We start from the raw sequence: 24,989 nt of genomic DNA, 5'->3' as shown, positions 1-24,989 counted from the left end.
TGATCCCCCTGCCTCAGCCTCCCAAAGTGCTGGGATTATAGGCATGAGCCACCTCGCCTGGTCCAGTATTGACTTTAAATCCTAGTAGCACACTTAGTTATTGGGTGATCTAGGGTAAGTTTGCTGACTTTCTGAATGTCACTTTCATGGTCTATAAAGAGGGATAATCATCCTATTCTAACAATAAAATTTTATTATTAAATGAAATAATTATATTCATTATTCTATAACATATTTCTAATTATAAACACAATATAATTTATAACATAATTTATAAATATAATATAATTCGTAATACATTTAAATTATATTTAGCAGATGCTAAATACTTAGCAGCAGAAGGCCACATCTGTGGGGATAACTTGGGGTTTTATACCTCTTGTACGGACTCTCCTAGACAGCCCCATACAGCCTTCCTAAACTCATAGATGACATTTGACCGAGGCCCATGCACTTTAGCTCAGCCCCATCACGCACCTGTCTTTGGTTGACTGTTAACTACACCTTTCCAACCTGTAACCCTGATCCTACTCTCACTTTCCTGAGAAGATCGAGGCCATCTGAGGCCAGTGGCCTCCACCTCCCTGCTCTCCTCAACATCTCTCTGCACTGTTACCCACTTTCTCCTTTTCTCGCTTCCATCTCAGAGAAATGAATGGCCCAGCGTCTTGCCTACGCTGCCCTCACCTGCCTCTGCTATGGAGCCCAGGCTTTCCCAGCTCCTCCTAGACCTTGCTTCACCAAGTGGCTTCTCTCTTTTGTATCTTTCACCTCTCTCTTTCTCTGTCTCTGATTCTCTGTCAGTCTCTATCTCTCTTCCTTTTTCTCTCCCTGTCTTTCTTTTTCTGTCTGTCTCTGTCTCTCATTCGCTTCCTCTCCATCTCTCTCTTTGTCTCTCATTCTCTGTCTCTGTTTCCCACCTTACCTGTTCCTCTTCTTTCTTGGATTCTTCTTCTCAGTCAAAAAATATGTTCAGATCTCCTCTCCCCAGACAAACACAAAACCAACTCTCCGTAGGCTCTCCTGCCTCCTTCGGCCAAGACACTCCATCACTGCCTTCCCCAAGCCTGGCGCTTTGCTCCTTCCCCTCTTCTAGCTGGTTTCCTCCCAACATGCCCCAAAGCAGCTGTCTCCAAAGTCACCAGTGGCACCCCCCGTCCCCTCCATCTGCCAAACCCAGGCATCATCCTTCAGGGACCCTGCAGAATCTGATGCAGTTGACACTCTTTGTTTTTCATGGGCTGTCCTTCCCCATCAGCCACAATCCTCTTATTTCTTCTAGTTATCACACGACTCTGCCTAGGTCTCCTTCACTGGTGTGCTCTCTCTCTCTCTCTGCACAGGATAACCAAGAGCAAGAGAGGCCTCCTCTCCTAAAGGCCTCATTGCACGTGCTCTGGCCGGCCCCACCCAAAGCTCTGTTGCCTTTTCATTTTGCATCTGGAATTCTCAATAGCCTCTGTACATCTCCAGAAACTAAAAATCTGCCCCAAACTGAATTATCCTTTCTGCTTCTTCCACATTTAGTCCTTCTCCTCCCACAACCCACTGTCTTCTTAACCATCCAGGCTTGACAGAGAGCTCCAACTCACCTCACCAGTCGGGTACTACTTTCCCAATGACTTTTTTTTTTTTGAGACAGGTCTCACTCTGTCACCCAGACTGGAGTGCGGTGTCACTATCTCAGCTCACCAAAACCTCCACCCACCCCAGGCTCAAGCGATTCTCCTGCCTTGGCCTCCTGAGTAGCTGGGATTACAGGCATGTGTCACTACCACCCAGCTAATTTTTGTATTTTTAATAGAGACAGGGTTTCACCATGTTGGCCAGGCTGGTCTTGAACCTCAAATGATCTACCTGCCTCAGCCTCCCAAAGTGTTGGGATTGCATGCATGAGCCACCGTGCCCAGTCTTTTTTTTTTTTTTTTTTTTTAATCTTTTGAGATAGAGTTTTGCTCTGTTGCTGGAGCTTTGTTGCTCTGGAGGCTGGAGTGCAGTGGTGTGAACTCGGCTCACTGCAACCTCCACCTCCTGGGTTCAAGCAATTCTCCTGCCTCAGCATCCATAGTAGCTGAGATTACAGGTGCACGCCACCATGCCCGGCTAATTTTTTTGTGTGTTTTTAGTAGAGACAAGGTTTTGCCATGTTGACCAGGCTGGTCTTGAACTCCTGACCTCAAGTGATCTGCCCGCCTCGGCTTCCCAAAATGCTGGGATTACAGGCATGAGCCACAATGCCTGACCTCCCAATGGCTTTTTGCTATTCAGTTCCTACCATCCTCACCTATTATAAGCCCTCACTACCTCTCTCTGGACCTCTGTAATGGCTTCCTGTCTGCCCTGCCACCTCCTCTCCTGCTCTCTTCACTAACCCACCCCTACTGTCAAATGACTCTTTTAGAGAATTACCCTGGTTATGGAGTTTCCTACAAAAAAACCTGCACTGACTTCCTGGGACCTTCCAAGCAGGGTTCAGCCTGGCATTCCAGGTCCTCCATTTCTCCATGTGGTGGCTCCAACTCACCCTTCCAACCTTAATTCCCATCCCATCCAAACTACAAGCTTTCTGGTCTTCAGGCATTTTCCCTGTCTAACCTCCATGGAGTTCCTTCTGCCTGGAACACTGCCTGCTGGAGTCCTGCCTGCTCCAGTGCACCTTTGCCGCTCCCTGCACTAGACACGCTCTCATTTCAGTTCCTAAATCACTTTCTCTATCTCTGTTTCATGAGCCACCATCCAGCTCCATCCCAACTGCTAGACTGTTAGCTCCCAGGAAGCAGAGGGCTAACCTGGCTCACCTTTGCATCCCTGGTAGTAGCCAGTATGGACCTCATGTGTAGTCAATAAATATCTGATGAAAGATGAATGAATCAAGTTGAGTCAAGTGGATCAAACGGAGCCACGACCTTTGTTAAAAAGTATCCTCTGAAGATGGGAAAATGCCATTTCCCCCAGAGGCAGTATAGTTATAGCTGTGGAGGTGGACAAACTGAGTACAAAACCTGACTCTACCCTTGACCAGTGCTGTAATCTGAGCAAGTTTTATAACTCTTGAGCCTGAGTTTCCTTAGCTGTAACATGAGAACAATACCCACATCACAGGAATGCTGTGAAGAACAAATGAGGCAAACAGAGGCAAAATGGTCTGGTCCAGTTTCTGGAACACAGAAGGAACTTTCTCTTTTTTTGTTTTTTTTTTTTTTGAGACAGAGCCTTGCTGTGTCGCCCAGGCTGGAGTGCAGTGGCGTGATCTCGGCTCACTACAAGCTCCGCCTCCCGGGTTCACGTCATTCTCCTGCCTCAGCCTCCCGAGTAGCTGGGACTACAGGAGCCCGCCACCACACCCAGATAATTTTTTGTATTTTTAGTAGAGACGGGGTCTCACCCTGTTAGCCAGGATGGTCTCGATCTCCTGACCTCATGATCTGCCCGCCTCGGCCTCCCAAAGTGCTGGGATTACAGGCGTGAGCCACCGTGCCCAGCCAGCCCAGAGGGAACTTTCGACAATGATGCATTTCCTCACCAGAAAGAAATGTGTACAAGAATTGCCCTTCAAGTCATTCTATCAAAAAGACACCCGCGTTTGTATGCTATCACAGCACAATTCACAATTGCGAAGACATGGAATCAACCTAAATGCCCATCAACTGATGAGTGGATAAAGAAAATGTTATATATACATATATATAAAATATATAATATATACATACATATACATATAATAAAATGTTATATGTACATATATGCACACACATACATACATTCCATGAAATACTACTCAGCCACAAAAAAGAACAAAACAATGTCTTTTGCAGCAACCTGGATGGAACTGGAGGCCATTATCCTAAGTGAAGTAACTCAAGAATGGAAAACCAAATACTGCGTGTTCTCATTATAAGTTGGAGCTAAGCCACAGGTACATGAAGACATACAGAGTGGCATAAAGGACAATTATACCACAGAGTCAGAAGAGGGGAGGGCAGAAGGCAGTGAGGAAAAGCTCCCTATGGGGTACCATGTACACTATTTGGGTGATAGGTATACTACAAGACCAGACTTCACCACTGTACAATTCATCCACGTAACCAAAAACCACTTGTACTTCCAAAGCTATTGAAATTTTTGAAAAAAATTTAAAAAATTGCCATGTCCTTCAAGGACGGACCCAGACTGTATAAATGCAACCACTTCTGACCTGTCTCCAGCAGCAGCTTCGCGATGGAGAAGTTGGAGTGGGACACGCTGTAGTGAAGGGCTGTGTTTCCGTTGCGATCGGCCAAGTTGACAAGCAGCTTCAGGAAGTGTGGGGAGTGAGGCTGGACCTCGCAGAGGTAGGAGGCCACCACAGCAGGGCTAGACGACTTCCGGCTGGAGACGCGGAACCACTCTTGACTGATGGTGTTCAAGCTTTGCCTCTGAAACCCCAAAAGAGACCAATTCCAAGAGGTTCCCTGGCCAGCAAGAGTTCCTCCCTTACACAAGGAAAGCCAGCTTTGGCCTCTGTCCCTTCAGCTCCCTCCAGTTTGCCATGTGATTTATTCCTGAAGGGCTCAGAGCTGGTGGGGTTAGGAATGCAGCAACATACTTTGTACTTGTGCGATCAGCCCCCTCTGGGAGTGGAAAGGAGGACTGGGAGGACAGCCTAGTAACCAGTAACAAGGCACTTAACTGGAGAAAGTTTGAGTCTGCGGGAAGTTTAGCTTACACCTCCGGTAAGAAGTTTAGCTCACACCCCTGGTCTGCTCACAATCACAAAGGCCCTCTCCTTCCCCCTCACACAGCCAGCCCATACTGACCTTGCCCCAGACTCTACCAGGACTCCTGCGTGTGTTTAATAGGCATAGCTGGAAACTCGCATCATCTTACTAATGGGAAACATGCATGCGAAGACAAACAACATCCCCAATTTATGCTTGAAATAAAACCCAAACAGGTGTGCTTGACATGTTTGGCTTTTAAGCTTTGCAAGGACCTTGAGAGTAAATGGTTTAACAACCCACGGCAGGGCCCTGCTATCTGCAACATTCAGCTCCTCTGGGACCATGAACGAGAAGAGTTCCAGAGCCAATGACATCAATCTGTGTGTGACATGACCTCAGTGTTTAAAGGGTATTTACCTAATGGGGAGGAGAAGCTATTGAGAAGTGATTATGATAAATGATTTCATACTGACGCCAGGAAGAGTCCTGGACTTGGAGTCACTAAATCGATGTGACACAGTTTAATCCCTGGCTTGGCGGGGCGCGGTGGCTCACGCCTATAATCCCAACACTTTGGGAGGCCAAGACGAGGGGATCACCTGAGGTCGGGAGTTTGAGACCAGCCTGACCAACATGGAGAAACCCTGTCTCTACTAAAAATACAAAATTAGCAAGGCATGGTGGCGCATGCCTGTAATCCCAGCTACTCGGGAGGCTGAGGCAGGAGAACCGCTTGAAACTCGGGAGGTGGAGGTTGTGCGTGAGTGCACCATTGCACTCCAGCCTGGGCAACAAGAGCAAAACTCCATCTCAGATTAAAAAAATAATATAATAGAAATAAAAATAAATAAATAAATAAAATCCCTGGCTTAGCTGTGGGACCTTGGAAGTCATGTAACCTTTTTGATCCTTACTTGTTCTATTATAAAATGGGAGTAAAAGGGGACTGGCCCCTTACCTTCATGGTTCTACAGAGTGAGGTCCTTACACACCTGCTTCTTCCTCTAAGGTGAGGGGAAGGGAGACGGTATCCATTGCTTTGATCCTAACATGGGTGTGGTGCCAGGCTTGCATATTCTCTGATCACTTTTCTAGAGCAGAATCAGTGGAATCTTTTGTGGCTAAAACACTTTTATAAATCAGAGTATCTCCTTTACCCATGAGATCTTCAAGAAAATCTGGAGAAAGATCCTAATATTAAGGAACAGAGGGGTGGATTTTGTTTTTTGTTTGTGTTTGTTTGGTTGGTTTCTTTTGAGACAGAGTGGGCCAGCCTATGGCCCAGGCTGGAGTGCAGTTGCATGACCTCAGCTTGCTGCAACCTCCACCTCCTGGGTTCAAGCGATTCTCCTGCCTCAGCCTCCCAAGTAGCTGGGATTACAGGCATGGGCCACCATGCCCAGCTAATTTTTGTATTTTTAGTAGAGACAGGGTTTTGCCATGTTGGCCAGCCTGGTCTTGAACTCTTGACCTCAGGTGATCCGTCCATTTCGGCCTCCCAAAGTGCTGGGATTACAGGTGTGAGCCACTGCGCCCAGCCGAGTGGTGGGTTTTGAATGAAGGTCTAAGAAAGACCTTAGTTTGATAATTCAATTAAGAATAAGTGACAGGAGTTTTGATCAACATCCACATATTGGTTCTTTTTTTTTTTTTTTTTTTTCCTGTGTTTTCGACAGGATCTCACTCCAGTGCTGAGGCTGGAGTGCAGTGGTGCAATCACAGCTCACTGCAGCCTCAACCTCTGGGGCTCAGGTGATTCTCCCACCTCAGCCACTGAGTAGCTGGGACTACAGGCACATGCCACCACGCCAGGCTAATTTTTTGTATTTTTTCGTAGAGACAGGGTTTTGCCATATTGCCCAGGCTGGTCTCAAACTCCTGGGTTCAAGTGATCCACCTGCTTTGGCCTCCCAAAGTACTGGGATTACAGGCGTGAGACACTGGCCTTGGCCCTACATATTGGTTCTTTAGGGAACAACTATTTGTCAGATCAGCTAAAGATAAAATAACAGAAACGAGTTGGGTAAGAAATAAACACTGATGCATTGATTGTTTTTACTTCTAGGGCTCTTTTGCAAAGGAGAGCAAAATGGCTTTGAAAAATGCTTACGGGTTGTTCCACCACGGGTCTTACAGCTGCTCTCATAACTTGGGAAAATGTGTCTGTGCCAATATCCCTTGATTAAAAGTAGAGTCACTATGTGTTTAAATCTCTGTAAACCATGAAGGTGTGAAGGAGCAAATGCATATTTTCTTGTTTTCGGTCTCTTGACCCAGAGGTACACTTCAAGAAAAACAGTAATGACTACAGAATTAAAAGTCAGGGCTTGAGAGGAATGGAAACATGCCATCCACCACCTTCATTTTATTGATGAAGAACCAGAGGCCCTGAGCATCAAACTGACTTGCCCAATATCTCACAGACGAGGGTCCTGGGAATAGAACCTTCAGTTCCCATTCTACATGCTTTTCACACTCTGCCTAAAGTCCTCTCAAACCACAGGGGCATCGTGAGCCTAAGTCACAGAGTCTGATGACAGCCACTCATGGTGCATTGCTTAATGATGCATGGGAAGTGCCTCTGAGCCCCCGGCCTGCTTTCTTGTGCATATCCACGGGCTCCACTTCCTCAGTGTGTCCCATCACTTCAGGCAGCAGTGCTTGGGTAAAGGAGAGAACACCCAGAGGAAAGGGGCCCTGGCCTGCACACTCAAACCACTGCCTCACACTATGCACTGTACACTCACACCACTCACACCCCTGCACACTCACACCACTGCCTCACACTGTGCACTGCACACTCACACCACTGCACACTCACACTGCTGCCTCACACTGCACACTCACACCACTGCACACTCACACCACTGACTCACACTGCACACTCACACCACTGCACACTCACACCACTGACTCACACTGCACACTCACACCACTGACTCACACTGCACACTCACACCACTGCACACTCACACCACTGACTCACACTGCACACTCACACCACTGCACACTCACACCACTGCCTTACACTGTGCACTCACAACTCATACCACTGCACATTAACACCACTGCCTCACACTGCACACACACACCACTTGCACCACTGCACACTCATACCACTGCCTCACAGTGTGTGCTCACAACACTCACACCACTGCACGTTCACACCACTGCCTCACACTGCAAACTCACAACACTCACACTACACTCACACCACTGCCTCATACTGTGCACTGCACATTCACACCATTCACACCACTGCACACTCCCACCACTGCCTCACACTGTGCACTGTATACTCACACCACTTGAACCACTGCACACTCACACCACTGCCTCACACAGCACACTCACAACACTCACACCATTGCACATTCACACCACTGCCTCACACTGCACACTCCCACCACTGCCTCACACTGTGCACTGTATACTCACACCACTTGAACCACTGCACACTCACACCACTGCCTCACACAGCACACTCACAACACACCATTGCACATTCACACCACTGCCTAACACTGCACACTACACCACTGTACACTCACACCACTGCCTCACACTGTGCATTGTATACTCACACCACTGCACACTCACACCACTGCCTCACACTGCACACTCACACCACTCACACCACTGCACACTCACACCACTACCTCACACTGCACACTCACACCACTGCCTTACACTGTGCACTGCACACTGACACCACTGCACACTCACACCACTGCCTCACACTGTGCACTGCACACTCACACCACTAAACACTCACACCACTGCCTCACACAGTGCACTGTACACTCACACCACTGCACACTCACACCACTGCCTCACACTGCACACTCACACCACTGTACACTCACACCACTGCCTCACACTGTGCATTGTATACTCACACCACTGCACACTCACACTGCTGCCTCACACTGCACACTCACACCATTCACATCACTGCACGCCCACACTACCGCCTCACACTGTAAACTGCACACTCACACCACTGCAAGGGACTAAAGTCACCCTGGCAGAGTTAACGTCTTAAACAGAAGGGAAATCTTTACATGACAATGAAACATTAGAGTACCAAGAGCTGGTCCGTGGTGGTCCCAGTTTCTGGCAGATGCTGGCTCAGTGCCTGGCATGCATTAAGAAATTCTTCTGAGGGTTTATATCTAAAGAAAACAAATATATATACACACATATTTACATAATCATTCTTCATGTTGATAAACAAGACTTTCACTCTCCTCCTCTTTCACATCTCAGCAGCTCAAAAATCCAACCTGGGCAACTGCCCTAGGAGGGGGCGTGCTTCAGAAATCCAGAGTGACCACGGTGTGTGCCGATGTGACTTGGCTTCTGAACGCTTCTGAAGATGAGCCCAGTGTGTTGCCCATTTAATCCTGCTTTTGTCAGGGGCTGGGGCCGATAACCAAAGCATTTAGGTGGGGGGTCGTGGTAGGGGGTGGTGGACAGGCCCAACTGCATTTCCTGGCATGCTGGGAAGGGGAGGGCTGTCTTTCTGACTTTGGACCACATATTTTCTGCCTGGGAGGCTGGAAAAAAAAAAATCAAAGAATCCAGTCCATACCAGAAAATTTCTTCGGGTTATTCTTCCATGGAGGACACCGGAAGTACTAACAGAGTCAGTAATATGAGACTCGTTGAAGCTGGGTGTCCACAGTGACAAGCACTCTTCCCGTATTAGTCTGAAGGAAGGCTCAGCACCAAGAGGCCTCAGGTGAGGCTTAAAGACACTGGACACAAAGAAGCCAACTCACTTGGCCTGTCCTCATCTTGCTGCCGCGTTGGAGCAGCCCTGACGTGGGTGGCAATCGGCTCCCGTTCACTGTTCACCACTCCTCTGGCAGCCAGGCTGGAGATGGTGATAGTGATGATAATGGTAAAAACCGTCTTGTTTCTACCATTTACTGAGAGCCTAGTATGTGGGAGGTGCTGTGCCAAGCATTTACTTGCTTTTTCTCATGTAGTTCTCAATCAAACCTATCAAGTTGCTATTATGCACATTTGACAGATGAGGAAATTGAGGCAACCACAGCTCAAGGACTTTGCCTAAAGTAACACCGTGGCAGAGGCAGGAATTGAGTCCAGGTATGCCTGACTCCAAAGGCAATGCTCTTCTTTTCCTCCCATATGACCTCCCATCACTTTACTTCTATTATTTTTTCTTAAAAAATTAAATACTATAATTAAAATAGAGACAGAGTCTCACTCTGTTGCCCAGGCTAGTCTCGAACTCCTAACCTCAAGGGATCCTCCCACCTCAGCTTCCCAAAGTGCTGGGATTACAGCTGTGAGCCATGGTGCATGGCTGCTCCCATCACTTTAAAAGACACATCACTGGCCAGGCACTTGTAGCTCACACCTGTAATCCCAGCACTTTGGGAGGCTGAAGCGGGTGGATCACAAGGTCAGGCGTTCAAGATCAGCCTGGCCAACATAGTGAAACCCCATTTCTACTAAAAAATACAAAAAAATAGCTGGGCATGGTGGTGGGCGCCTGTAGTCCCAGCTACTCGGGAGGCTGAAGCAGCAGAATCACTTGAACCCGGGAGGCAGAGGTTGCAGTGAGCCAAGATCGTGCCACTTCACTCCAGCCCGGGTGACAGTGCAAGACTCTGTCTCAAAAAAAAAAAAAAAAAAAAAAAAAAGACACATCACTTTAAAAGCCAGCATGGTCAACAGGACAGGCAGAAAAGCTTATGGGTAACAGTCAGAAGGACTGGGGCTGGGGTCCCTGCTCTGCTGGCTGCATCCCTGCACTTCCCTAAGTCTCTGTTTCCACATCTGTACAGTGTGGTGGTCACAATAACTTCTACCCTGCAGGACTGTTGAAAGGATACTTGTAAAGTCCTTCACAGTTTCAGCGCTAGGTAAATGTTGACTTTATACGTAGACACCGGCTGTGACAGTACATTTCACGAAAGCAGGAGCTATATATCTGCCTCATTTAATCAGTGCACAGTGTGGGCATGAAACAGAGACTTAAACAACACTGGCGAATGGATGGGTACATGAATGAACAAATCGCATGAGTGGGTGGATATATGCCCTTGCCCTTTTTCAGAGGAACAAGTGCCCATGTTTGTGTCCATTTGCTCACCTCTCAGCCTTGGACTGGGGGACTTCTTCCCCAGCCCCACTTTCCTGGGCAGCATGGCAGGAGCCCTCGGGGATGCCCTGCCCAACCTCGCAGGTAAGGTGGGCGTCTTTGACATGCCTGTGGTCTGGGCCATCACACTTCTTCTCAGCCTCACTGTCAGACAAGTCCTCTGGGGAGCTGTCCTCACCGCTGGTCTCCTCACTCGAGGTGGTCTCATACCTGGGGTAGGAAACAAAGGTCACTCGTCCTGTCTTTCCTGCCCAGTGCCCATGTCAACACCAGTGAGAGCTGGATGGGCCTCGGGTCACACTCCGCAGCTTGCTAACCTCCTCCCCGACTCTCTACACCTGCCAGCAGGGTGAAGGGCTCCCAGGAATCTTAGCGTCGGAAAGACTGCAGTCTTTCTGACTGCATGGTGCAGGGAGGCTATTTGGGGAGACTCAATTAACTGTGCTCATTGTCAAAATAATTAACTGTGCTCATTGTCAAAATAATTATCTGTGCTCATTGCAGCAAACCCACCAGTAGCCTGTCCCCTCATCGGTTGATGCATTTGGTGACCCAGACAGGCCATCACAACGTTCTCATGAAAGCATTTGCTTGTGGAATCCTAATGTTAGGTCCGGAGAGGGGCCCAACTCCAGGCAAACATCCCCACCTCCACCCTGAGTTCGCCAAGTTGCCTGCAAATCTTCACATCTCTGGGTGAGAGCGAGTCCTCCCTTCAGCCTGCGCCAGCCCAGCTTGCATGTGGCAAGGCATGAACTCCTCCACACCTACATCCAGCGCTCCGTGGGATACCCCAACACAACATCTGCCTGTCTTCGCTGCAACCTGTTTGAACTATTGCTTGGAGCAAAAAGAGGGAGAGCACAGGCCACTTGACTCATGGCCCTCTTTCCTGGTAGTGACCCTTATGTTCAATTATAAGTGACTCTGTTGAGTTGGCAGACCAGAGGCCAGAGGCCATGGAGGAAAGTCCTGGAAGATTTATTGACTCCTCTACTGATATTCAACAGGAGATCCCTGATGGAGAATGCTGGTGGTAAGATGATTTCAGGTTCTTGGGCCACTGGACACAGCCACAGGGACTGGTGGCCATGGCTTCCACTGAACCCCCTAAGGACCCTTCTCTGAATGGTGGCCTCTACATAAAACCCCTGTGCTCAATGGATTTGCAAACCCAGTCTGCTCCCTGGTATGCTTATATTCTGTCTCGCTTAAACCCTAGATATTTCTTCCTCTATTATGCAGGAACAACCTTTCACGTTTGTGATTAACAGAGTGGAGGGCATATTACATTTCCCAAACAGTACTCATCTTGGAACTGCTTCCATAAAAACTTTGCCTGGAAGTTCACTTATTCATTCAACAGGAATTTATTGAGCACCTACTATATGCCAGGGCAGTTCTAAATCCTATACCAAAGTCCCTGCCTGCCCTAGTGGAGCTTATATTCTACTAGGGAGAGTCAGAAAATGAACATGTAAAGAAATATTACATTCAAGTGGTGACAAAAAATGAATAGAATAAAAAAAAGAGCCATGGGATAGAAGGATAAGAGGAGTGGCTACTTTAATTAGAGCAGAAGTTCCTAACATTAGTGGTACATTAGAATCATTTGAGGATGTTTAGAATTCCCAGGATGTGGACTGCACCCAGACTGATTAAACCAGAGTGTTCAGGGAAAGGACCCAGACACTGGGATGTTTTAAAAGCTCCCCTGGTGTTTCCAGCGTGCAACCAAGGCTGAGAATCACTGCACTGGAGTAACAAATGCTGAGGGAATGTCCAGGAGAGGAGGCCTTTAGCAGGGCAACGGCAAGTGCCAGGGCCCTGAGATGGGCCTGAGCTCAGCCCATTGGAGGGAGGGAAGGAACGGCAGTGGCAGGGACTAAGGCTGAGCAGAGCCATGATTTGGTTCTTCCAGGTTTGGATGCAGAGTGGGGACCGCTGGGGGTGTTTAAGCTGGGGAGAGACGTGACCTACACGAGGCTTTGAGATTAGGCTGATTCTCCTTTTCTGTACATGAACTGTGAAAGCACACAATCCTGTGTCAGATGTTAGTGGAAGTGGGAACAGCAACTCGCCTGTGACACCCAGTTTATCATTTCTTTTTCTTTTCTTTTTTTTTGAGACTGAGTCTTGCTCTGTCGCCCAGGATGGAATGCAGTGACACAATCTTGGCAACTCACTGCAACCTCTGCCTCCTGGATTCAAGCGACTCTCCTGCCTCAGCCTCCTGAGTAGCTGGGACTACCAGATGTGTGCCCCCACGCCCAGCTAATTTTGTATTTTTGGTAGAGATGGGGTTTCACCATGTTGGTCAGGCTGATCTTGAAATCCTGGCCTCAAGTGATCTGTCCACCTCAGCCTCCCAAAGCGCTGGGATTACAGGCATGAGCCACCGCACCTGGCCCCAGTTCATCATTTCTGACGTTTCCCCTTGTTGGTGTTTAACGTCTTCCCTTCTGGTGTGACTCAAATTAGCAAGGATTCTGAGCTCTCTGGGCAGCCTTCAGGGTTTGGGCTTCCTCACCTAACAGAACTTATCTCAGCACATCAGCATTTCATTTTTACTTCTGTTATCTGTGAGCTAAAGGCAGGCACCTTTATTTATTTGACTTTTCTTTTTTTTTTTTTTTTTTTTGAGACGGAGTCTCGCTCTGTCACCCAGGCTGGAGTGCGGTGGCCGGATCTCAGCTCACTGCAAGCTCCGCCTCCCGGGTTCACGCCATTCTCCTGCTTCAGCCTCCCAAGTAGCTGGGACTATAGGCGCCCGCCACCTCGCCCGGCTAGTTTTTTGTATTTTTTAGTAGAGACGGGGTTTCACCGTGTTAGCCAGGATGGTCTCGATCTCCTGACCTCGTGATCCGCCCGTCTCGGCCTCCCAAAGTGCTGGGATTACAGGCGTGAGCCACCACGCCCGGCCTTGACTTTTCAATCTCCACGACCGAGCGTACTGTTGGCATTTAATAAGTGTTTGTTGAACATTCAATTCTCTAGAATATATAAGGTTTTGTTCATGTTCTAAGTCAATAGTCTAGTTGTTTTTCTTCATCCCCAAACACTTGGGCTGGGCTTGCAGGAAGTTAAAGGAAGAAAAAAATTAAATGGATGAAATTTGAAGTTCCATGAATTAACAAAGTTTGTTACTAGTTTCAGTTTTATGGTTCAAGTTAAATGCCTTCCTCTAAGGGCCTGTATACCCCCAAAACTCCCAGAAGCCACCTGGAGTCCTGGCCCTGGGGAAGACCAAAGCCAAGACATATTAAAAGCAGAGATTCCAACAGACCACCACAGCTGGCAGGAAGCCAAACACATGCAAACCCGAGATGGAGTTGTAAAGGGCCATTGAAATTAATTCCCTTGAAGAGGAATGAAAACCAGATGCCTCCCCCTAGGAAAAGAGAGTGTGAAGGACAATAGCAGGAGAGGTAGCAAGAAAGGCAGTCTGAGCTTCACAAGCGATGCTTACCCACCGTTAACCCCAACAAACTGAAGGTTCTTTTTGGTTCCATTACCTCCTGCACGGAAGCCATAGTCTTTCTTTTTCATTATGGATTTAAGGCTGGTCGACGGGGAGATCTCTAGGCAGACACAACATCACAGGTTAGAATGATCTTGGGGATGCATGGCAATGTAGCAAAACCAGGATATTACTTTGAGGGGACAAGAGTTGCCGGTGTGTGGAGAGGTAAGGGAAGGACGGAACCAGATCATGTAAATCAATGTTTTGGGGACCTCTTGGGGGAGCCTTGCTTTCCGCTCAATGTCGGGAGAACTGTCTCTGTTAACGATGCCCCTCTAGGTGTGGATGAAGAACAATGTGGCGTAGGTGCCATTGCTGTCCCTGTCTTATGGCTGGGAAATCTGAGGCCCAGACTTGCTCAGTGAATGGCAGTGCAGGAGAAGAACTTAGGCCTCTGGACTCATGGTCCAGCACCCACTTCTGCTCAAGGGCATCTCAGTGGTCCTTCCTGGCTCACAAGTGCATGTTGACACTAGGGTTGCGGGAGTGGTGATGACACCGTGCTCACAGTAGACACACGAGCAAGGACACAGATCTTGCATTGTGCTCAACAGGACAGGAGGCGGTTCCCAACCGGCAAGGCTAGAACTAGCACCGAAACAATGAGAAAGCAGCCAAATCGTGATTTGTGGCAGGAAGCAGACTTGCATGCTGACCAGCAAAGCAAAATGTGGTTCCACTTTACCCAACAGTGAAGAGGGTTTGATCTGTTACAAGAGGAAGTGCTGCTCAGCCGAAGGGCCCAGTTCCATATGTGAGCAGCACTCAATCTCCTGCCCCTGTACACACACAAGCACGTACACACACACATGCACGCAGAGAAAATATTCAGTGAACTATACCAGATATCAATATAATGTTCCTCCAAAACCAGGCTATAGAAAACCTCTACTGTGCAAGAACCAGAGAGGAACACAGGAATGCAAAAGCCCAGGAAGAGGTTTGGAGTCCACTCAGCAGGGCCATTCTTGGCCCCAGACACTGCCTTTGCACAATGCAAATGACAACAGCCCCCTCTGGGTGGATGCGGTGCTGCAGTGCAAGGCATGGCAAATGGAGTGTGGGCTGGCTTTCAACTTTCATTTGCCCTCCCTGGCTGCCATCTTTGTGCCCTGTGCTATCCATACAGCTGTAGGCAGTGGCCTCACAGTCAGACCCAACCTTAGAGCAAAGGCAAGAGTAGAGGTCCCGAGCCTCCACTGTCACACACATCAGTTTTTATTCCACTGGGTTCCTGGAAGTACTAAAATCTTTTTTTCTTGCTTTTTTTCTTTTTTTTTTTTTTTGAGATGGAGTCTCGCTCTGTCACCCAGGCTGCAGTGCAATGGTGTGATCTCGGCTCACTGCAACCTCTGCCTCCCAGGTTCAAGCGATTCTCCTGCCTCAGCCTTCCAAGTAGCTGGGATTACAGGCACCCACCACCATGCCCAGCTAATTTCTGTATTTTTGGTAGAGATGGGGTTTCGCGATGTTGACCAGGCTGGTCTTGAACTCCTGATCTCAGGTGATCTGCCCACCTCGGCCTCCCAAAATGCTGGGATTACAGGCCTGAGCCACTGCTCCCAGCTGCTAAAATCTTTTTAAAAACACATTAATATAATGAAAACCTTGTTCCCTCTGCCTCATCATGCGAAGGAGAAAGGGCTCCCTGTCTCAGGCCCCTGTATGGACGGTATTTACCCATCGGCGGGGAGGAGGAGGAGGCCGGCGGCTCCTTGGGTGGGGGAGCCTGGGCCGAGTAGGCTGACAGCAGCAGGTTGAGGGAGCTCAGCAGCTGGCTCTGGATGCTGCTGAGCTTGGAGGCCGGCTGCTTGATGGCGCTGGCCAGCTCTGGGTACCCGTGCTCCAGGCAGTTCCACTGCTCCTGCAGGAGCTCCTGGATCTTCTTCACGTACTGCCCAATAGTGGCATCCGTTGGCGAGCTTGGTGGCCTTCCCGGGCGCTCCTTCCCTGGGAGATTGGAATTGGCCTCCTCTCTCCCTGCTGGGGGAGTCTTTCTGTCGCTGCCCCACGGAAAGCCTCCTGCTCCCCTGGTTCCTCCCTGAGGGCCTCCTTCCTGTTCAGTGCCTGCTTCTTCAATCCTGAGTTCAGTGGAGAGGAAGCTATGTACAGAGGGGGTAAGGACTCGCTCGGGTCCCTGTGGCAGTGACAGCTGGGGTACATGTTCTGCTGGGCTCTGATCCCCTTGTTTGTGACCATCTGGCCCCCATAGGAGGCCATTTTCCTCTCCTCGGTGCCCCCAGCTTTCAGACTCCATGCTGCCTAGAAGGTTGACCTCAATGCCCTTGTCACACGACTCCCTGGTCAAGAGTCCATGGACAGGGTCAGTGTTCACCATGGCGTCCGTCTGGCCCTGAGTGTCTTTGGTGTTCTCTTGGTGAAGCTGTCCTTCCAGTTGGGCTACAGTGAACTCCAGCTCTCGAATTCTTTGCTCCCTAGCCTTGATTTCCTCTTCCTGCTGCTGGAGGGCAGCTCTGACCTGCACCAGTTCCTCGGTTCTTCCAGACAACTCTCCCTCCAGGGCCGAGACCTGCTGTTTCAGGCTGGAGATGCTGCCTGGATCCACCCTGGCAAGGCCCAGGCTTTCCTCTGTCACTCTGATGCCAATGCTTCTCACGTCCACTTCTACAGGTGGCGGGGGTGGAATCTCACTGATGTTGAGCTCGATTTCTTCCAGGAGGAGCTCATTCTCAGGGATGGGTGATGGCAGAGGAGGAGGGCTTGGTGTGGGGGAGCCAGGGCTGAACACCACCTCTGCTTTTCTGGCTTTGTGTTCGTCTTCCTTGTCCTCTAGAACTACAAGCACATTCTGGAATGAGGAAGGAGGGCCTGGGAGAGGGAGGTGATTTGGAGCCTTCACCATGCCCTCTGGAGGCTCAGCTCCCTCCTGGACCAGCTCCGGAATCCGAGTTGATGCTTGTGGGCTGGAGCTGTGGAAACCTGCCAATCCTTCTGCAGGGCCAAAGGTGCCATCGCAGACGCTGCCTTCACCCTGAAGGGGAGGGAGGGCAGGAGGGGCAGGAGGCCCCAGGCTGAGGCCTGGCTCCTCAGAAGCCCTGCTGTGCAGCAGCGTGGCAGGCATGCTGGATGCTCTCAATAGCTGGGGCCGTCCACTCCCAAGGGTGACCTCGGCATCCTCTGGTTCAGCAGCTTCCAACTGCCTGGTGGCCTCTGCCAACAGGGCCCTCCTGTGGTAGCTCACCTCACTTGCGCTGGTTGAGGCCTGGGAGGCATTACCAAGCGGCAGTGACTGGGTTTGCTCCTGTGTCCCAAGCGATGCCTTCCTTGGCACCACTGGGGACCAGTTTTGGGGCGGCGGGGCCGCGGGGGGGCGAGCCCCGCTGTCAGGAAGGCTGAAGTTTCGGGGCAGAGTGCTAAACTTGGCCTGCTTGGACCTTCTGTGGATAGGAATCCTTTTGATGGTGTTTCCCTTCTCGATGTCATCCACATACTTGAGGAAGTCCAGGTCTAAATGAAAGCCATATGGGGTCTCCACAGAGTAAGGGTGCCTCTTCGGAGGGTCTTTCTCTTCATCCCCCTGACAGGACTGGTCTTTGGCTGGGAGACATAAGACAAGTTAAAAAAAAAAAAGCAAAAAAAAAAAAGCACAAAGTTAATTAAGCATTACAGGGCGATGAGGCCTAATATCTCTGATTTTAACTTAACACTATCACATGAGACTTCTCCTAAATGTTATAGCCTCTAAATTATGCCGAGATGCTCAATCTTTTTGGTGTATTGGGAAATCATCTTATTAAATCAATGTGTACTTAGCCAATGTCTGCAAGGAAACGGGGAGGGAATGGTTTCCAGTTTGCCATACATCATCTGGATTACTACTGGGGAATCTGCCTGCAGACCAGCAAAACAAAATGGTCTTGAACTGCTTTTGTGGGTTTGAATCATATAATTGCTAAACGGAAGTGCCCAGGAATTTGCCAAATCAGGGTACTAATTGGCAATTCGGATATGGAAAATTTTGAAGGATAAGATACACAAGTAGCTCAGCAGTAAAAAAGAAATCTGCAAAAAAAACCCAAACCCTAACTTGCATGACTCAAATTGGTAGGAGTAAATCTTGCTAAAGCCGGAGGTATCAATGAGTTATGCCTTTTACATTATTTAAGCTTGTGCAGATGCCTGCGCTTCAGGTATGCACAGATCAGAGAGAACTAGAACAAGTAATCATGCACGGCCTACGCTCTTTGCATCTGAAAATTGCCTAGTGCTTAACAAACACGAAATTCACTTTCATAAACCCATGCCAAGTAAGAAAACACCTCCTTTGGTCAGGAACTCAGTGAAGAGAGGAAGGAAGGAAGGAAGGAAGGAAGGGAGGGAGGGAGGGAGGGAGGGAGGGAGGGGGAGAGAGGGAGGGACGCAGGGAGGAAGGAAGGAAGGAGAAGGGGAAGGGGAAGAGGAAGGGGAAGGGGAAGAGGAAGGGGAAGGGGAAAGGGAAGGGGAAGGGAAGAAGAGAAAAAGAAAGAAACTGCATTTTTCACACACTGGATAAAATGTGGTAAAAGGGCCAATTAATGTCAAAAGGGACATTGGTATCCATCCTCCAAGAAGAATGGGACTTGACTTTCCAGGGCAACCCATACGCTGGGGGGCCATCATGATGAGGAAGTTCTCCATTACACCAAGGTTCCAGGATCTCCTTGCAGCATTCACCTGTTGACCGCGACAGAGGACACTGGAAACAAGCCAGTCCTTCAACTATCTGCATCCATAGGGGCCTGTTGCCAAGCAACTTCTTCTTCAGGTTAAATAGTCTTTGTTTCTTCGATGTTCCTCATGTGACACGCCTAATTACCTCTGTGACATTCTGCTAAACAGTCTCTGAAAATATTGAGCTCAGGAGAGAACATTAGTGGAGAGTACAGAGGTTCAGAATACAGATTCTGGAGCCTGGTCTAGATCTCTGCTGCATGACCTTGGGGAAGTTACTTAGCCTTCCTATGTCTCATCATCTGTAAAATGGGAATAATAACAGGTAAAATAAGATTATTGTGAGGACAGTTGGGTGCGGTGGCTCACGCTTGTAATCTCAGCTCCTTGGAAGGCCGAGGTGGGTGGATCACTTGAGGTCAGGAGTTTGAGACCAGCCTGGCCAACATGGTGAAACCCCATCTCTACTAAAAATACAAAAAGTTAGCTGGGCGTGGTGGCAGGTGCCTCTAATCCCAGCTACTCAGGAGGCTGAGGCAGGAGAATCGCTTGAACCCGGGAGGCGAAGGTTGCAGTGAGCCGAGATTGCACCATTGTACTCTAGCTTAGGCAACAATAGCAAAATCCATCTCAAAAAAAAAAAAGATTATTGTGAGGACTAGTTAATTAGTAATAAAGTACTTGGGACGATGCCTCACACATGATAAACATTCAATTTATCTTTGTGGAATCCCAAAATATAGACAATGGAAGCCCCATAATGGAAACTGACTTATGTGACTCACTGCTGGTCTCCACAAACATGTTGTGACTGGTTGATTGCTTGGTTTTAAGGGTAGTAGGCCCTAGGTTAAAATTATAAAATAGCTGTGATTCAATTCACTTACCTCAACCACCCATTTATTGAGCACCTATGTGCTAAGCTAGATCCTAAGGACACCAAGATGAATCAGGTTCAGCCTCTGCCTTCAAAGGATTTATGGTGAGGCAGGAGAGACACGAACACACACAATGCAGTGAGATAAGGAGAGTAACAGATGCATGCTCATGGTACAGGCTTCTTCCCTGACTTATTTTTCTAGTTTCTGCAGAATTATTTTTTTTTTGGACTTGGAGACCAATTTTTCCTAGGTAGGAGAGGGATGACTTTACACAAAAGTGATGTACGACTGGGTGATAAATGAATAAATAGGGACTTGCCAGGAGAACAAGGGAGTAAAAGACATTGTAGCAATTTATCTTCAAGATGACCACCACCAATTCCTACCCTCTTTGGACAAGCAAGCTAATTTTATGTTTAAAGGTGGAGTCTACCTTTCCAGGCCTTTGATTCTGGGCTGGCCTGTGACTGCTTTAACCAAAAGAATGTGGCTGATGCTCAGAGATCTTGAAAGCTAGGTCATAAGAAGCCCCATAGCTTCCACCTGGCTCTCTTAGAATGCACACTCATTGGGAAGCCAGCTGCCATGTAAGAAGTCCACCTTCCCCGAGACTGCCATGTTGCAAGGAAGCTCAAACAGCCCCACAGAAAGGTCAAGTGGAGAGAGGGAAGGGAATACCCAGCCAGCCCCAAGCAGTTCCAGTCATCCTAGCTCAGATGCCACGCATGAGTAAAAAAGTCTTCAGCCATCATCTGACTTCAACTACAGGAGGGACCCCAAGTGAGAATCACTGAACTGAGCCTGTGCTAATAATAAATTACTGTATTAAGCCACCAAGTTTTGGGATGACTTGTTATGCAGCAATAGATAGCCAAGACAGAAAATCTAGCTCTCCACAGAGAATGTGCAAAGGGATGGAGGGTGAAATCACACAGTATTTCAAAGTTCTATAAATGCAGCTGATATGGCCAGTACTTAAAACGTGGTAGAGAAAGATAAAATTGGAAAGGACAGCAACAGCCAGATCATGGAGCAACTTGTATGCACGTAAACAAGTTTTGACTTTACGCTTTAGGTGATGGGAATCACCAAAGGGTTTTAAACAAGGGGGTGACTTGGTTGAATGTGATTTCAAAAAGAGCATCTTGCCAAGGATTAACAGAAAGGCAAACCAGAGGCCCCAAGATCAGCTGGGAGGCTGCTGACATGATTAAGGTGAGAGGAGTTCAAGGTAATGGAGGGAAAGGGACAGGTTTAAAAAAGTTGCAAATGGTGGTATTTCCTGGGGCACATTTTCCTTCCTTCCTCCCTCCCTCCCTCCCTCCTTCTTTCTTTCCTTCCTTCCTTCCTTCCTTCTTTCTTTCTTTCTTTCTTTTTCTTTCTTTCTTCCTTCCTTCCTTCCTTCCTTCCTTCCTTCCTTCCTTCCTTCCTTCCTCCCTCCCTCCCTCTCTCTCTCTCTTTCTCTCTCTTTCTCTCTTTCTCTCTTTCTCTCTTTCTTTCTTTCTTTTTTCTTTTCTTTCTTTCTTACAGAATTTCGCTCTTGTTGCCCAGGCTGGAGTGCAACGGCGCAGTCTTGGCTCATTGCAACCTCTGCCTTCCAGGTTCAAGTGATTCTTCTGCCTCAGCCTCCCGAGTAGCTGGGATTACAGGTGCGTGCCACCACACCTGGCTTTTTTTTTTTTTTTTTTTGGTATTTTTAGTAGAAACGAGGTTTCACCATGTTGGCCAGGCTGGTCTTGAACTCCTGACCTCAGGTGATCCGCCTGCCTCAGCCTCCCAAAGTGCTAGGATTACAGGCATGAGCCACCATGCCCAGCCGACTCACACAATTTTTTAAACCAACTTGCTCCCCGACCTTCCCGTACCCCCACAAAGAAACACACTGGCAATTTTAGTAAATGAGAACAATATCTTGTATTGGTCTCCATTAGTTTTCCAAGTTGCACTGGCTATACTCTTAGACCTACTGGTCTGCTCAACAGCCCCCAGGATTACAAGGACAGGCCAAACAGAGAAGAGATATTTATCGAAAGTTAAGTAGAGAGCAGATTTATGACCTAGAAGGCAAAGAGCTCTCCTAAAGGAGAGGCTGCATTATTTATCTGCTTATTGCCTCAATTCACTAGAAATGCACCGATTTGCCCAACGGCTTCTGGGCACAGATCCAGAGCACAAATACAATCATAGCATCAAATAAGAAACAGCAGATTTAAAGGCAGAATCTTCCACAAGGGAGAGGAGGGCCAGTGAGGTTGAGCAGCTACCAAGGATGACAGGTTTAATAGCAGGTTTAATAGGTGCTTTCCTAAGCTAGCACACACACACACACACACACACACACACACACACACACACACACACACGGTGATCCATCATGTTGCCCTGCCTGCCACCTGCCACTCTGCATTCCTTCTCTTTCTCCCAGCACAAGAGGAATGCTGGGCTTTGATGAGGGAGCTTGAGCTGATAGGCTGAGAGACTGCCCTCACAAGCAGCTCTGCTCCTGTTCATTCTACCTGGTGGCAGGTATGCGAGAGCTCAGAATTCCAGGCACTGGGCCAGGGTGGGAATCAGTTAGGAGGACCTGACTCTGCTCAAAATGAAATTCAGATGAAATAAACCAACGCATGGCCAACCTGGCTGGATTTGAATCCTGGCTGTCTTCTCCCACTTGTGTGATTCTGGGCAAATTATTTCATTTCCCTCTGCCTCAATTTCTCCATTTGTAAAGTGGAGATAACAACGCCTAACTTACAGAGTTGTTGTCATTATTAGCATGAATGCACTAGAGAACACAGCCCAGAGTAGACACTCACTGAAGGACCCTAACAGCAAGGGTGGGCAGGTTCTGAATGCGGCAGAGGAGGATTCATTGAGCATGTGCTGTCTCCCTACAGCTCAAGAGGGAATGAGAGTCCAAGAAAATATTTCGGGAGAAAGTGGGAAAATGAGTCTGGGGAGAAGAAAAAAGAAAGATAGAGGAGGCTCAGAGCTACCTGGAATTCCCTATGGAGTCTTGCTTAAGAGTGCAACAGATCACTAGACCCTTATACAGGACCTACAAACACAGTCAGCTTCAGAGTTACACACAGACAGGAGAAAAGGGGACTTGAAGGGGACAAGGTAAGGAGGGAGAACCACAGTAATTATCTGAAGGGACAAGTGAAGTAAAGCAGGTAAGTGAACCAACTAGAGGCGTTTAAAGTGTGAACCAACTAGAGGCGTTTAAAGCGTTTAAAGAGAAGTTCAAAAGCCTATATTCAGTCTCTGAAGTAAATGGGAAAAACAGAAACTAGAGAGAAAGTGGCTGAAAATAAAGCCATAAAGAAGGGGAGTAAAACGAAACTCTTCCAAAGGCCAAGACAGGGAAGGAAGCCTTCCCCTCTGGGGAGGCTTGTCCCTGTTCGGGAGGCCCATGGCTGAAAGGAGGGAGCCTTTCTTGAGCTCATATGAGCGATCACGTGGACAGCAGACCTCCCCAGTGTGCTGAGAAGGGACTTAGAGGCAGCTGGGCTGACAGGCCCCTGGGGCTTTTGAGGGAATGAGTGGGTGTTCGGTGGGACCACTGCCAGGGATGTACTGAAATGGCAGCTCTCTGGGGAGAAAGGCAACTACTGAAATATTGAAATATATGGGAACTACATTTGGAAGAAGAGGCAGGGCGGGAGCTGATGTCAGGTCCCTAAGTCCTGCACTGGTGAAGGCCCATGTGATTCAAGGGGAATTAGAGGCTCTCTGTTTCCTGATATTTGGTGATCTAGAAAAAAAATTCATTAGAAGTCAGGAGATTGGGGTCTAGACTGTGGCCTTCTGCAAGTTTCCTGGGGACAGGAAGAGGGGAACATTCCGACATTCATTATGCTAGGTAGTTGTTACTCGACAACTTTCCATGCATTGTGTAATTTAGTTGTTTACTAACCCTATGAAATAGTATTAATACCTGTTTATAGACAAGGTGTGGTCAACTGTTTGCAAAGATAGTCACAATAATATCCGACCCTTAGGGTACTCCCCTACCACACTGACACTAGATGTGGCCTTATGACTGTGTTGGCCAGTGGGTCAACAGCAATATGACATATGCAGAGATTGGAACATTATCTGCACATTGGAGTCAGTCTGTTCTTGTGTTGTGCTTCAACTCTTCTGCCACCATGTGAACAAGCCCTAGCCAACCTCCTGGATGATGAGAGACACATGGCCAAGTCACTACTGATATCCCAGATATGTGAGTGTGGCCATTCTAAGTCATCCAGCCCCAGCCAAGTCACCCAGAAGCCCATGGACATGTGAATGAACCCAGAAAAGATCAGCCATGCCAGCCTAGACCAGAATAATGGCCCTGCTAACCCACAGAATCTTTTGAGAAATAATTAATGTCTTTAAGTCACTAAATTGTTGGGCTGTTTGTTACACAGCAAAGCTAACTGATACATGGGAGGATTAAGGATCAAAGACATTAAATGACTTGTAGAATCACTTAGGTATGAATGGAGGCTCTTTCACCATATTGTGCCTCTTTCCTTGGCTAGGGCTGGAGATATACAAAATCTGAAATACATGCTTAAGCCTACCAGCACTGCCTGTTTGGGGGTATCTCCTGTAAGCCTTTCCTAGGCTATTTCCAGGATTTGTGGCAACAATTCTTTCCCAGCCCAAGTGCTTATCTTAAAACAGGCCCTACAAAGCAGCCTGCCTACCATCTGTCTTCTCCATCTTTGGAGCGCTGACCCTCAGTGTCTCAGGCACTCTTCATCAGATGAGTCTGTAAAACTTGTTGGAGAGTTCTGAAAGAAAGGAGGATACAGAATTGGTGAGTCTCATTAGAGTTTGAATAAGTATTGGGGAAACATAGCACTAAAGAAAGTAACACCCATCCCTGCCTTTCTCCCAGGGTGCCCATGACCTCACAGTCCTCCAAGGAGGAAGATTAAAAACCTGTACACATTTCTACAGTCCAATTCTGAATGTTTCTTCATGGAATATTAGCAATAGTTGAAATGAAAAGAAGTGGAAGTATTTGGTCCAGCCGTCTTGCTTGGCAGATGAGGAAACTGAGGCTGAGGAGTTAATTGCTC

General features: G+C 48.2%; 1 protein-coding gene across 8 annotated transcripts in view; it reads right to left on the bottom strand.

Moving 5' to 3' along the window:
* Window positions 1-24,989, bottom strand: part of KANK4 (KN motif and ankyrin repeat domains 4) — a 208,250-nt gene that overhangs the window by 24,115 nt on the left and 159,146 nt on the right. For 5 of the 8 annotated variants that reach the window (XM_077955030.1, XM_001084958.5, XM_077955008.1 and 2 more), the window contains 6 exons: window positions 24,612-24,698; window positions 16,040-17,917; window positions 14,306-14,417; window positions 10,828-11,046; window positions 8,788-8,875; window positions 4,196-4,415 (listed from right to left, as the gene is read on the bottom strand). In XM_077955030.1, coding sequence (XP_077811156.1) covers window positions 4,196-4,415; window positions 8,788-8,875; window positions 10,828-11,046; window positions 14,306-14,417; window positions 16,040-17,917; window positions 24,612-24,627 — 2,533 coding nt within the window. In that variant the 5' untranslated portion in view covers window positions 24,628-24,698. Of the gene's footprint in view, window positions 1-4,195; window positions 4,416-8,787; window positions 8,876-10,827; window positions 11,047-14,305; window positions 14,418-16,039; window positions 17,918-19,033; window positions 19,338-24,611; window positions 24,699-24,989 lie in introns of those variants that run through there. The other 3 variants (XM_028832975.2, XM_077955057.1, XM_015141048.3) reach the window with 2 other exon arrangements.

Source organism: Macaca mulatta, chromosome 1 (assembly GCF_049350105.2).
Source record: "Macaca mulatta isolate MMU2019108-1 chromosome 1, T2T-MMU8v2.0, whole genome shotgun sequence".
Taxonomy (NCBI): domain Eukaryota; kingdom Metazoa; phylum Chordata; class Mammalia; order Primates; family Cercopithecidae; genus Macaca; species Macaca mulatta.
This window is presented reverse-complemented; position numbering and strand designations above follow the sequence as displayed.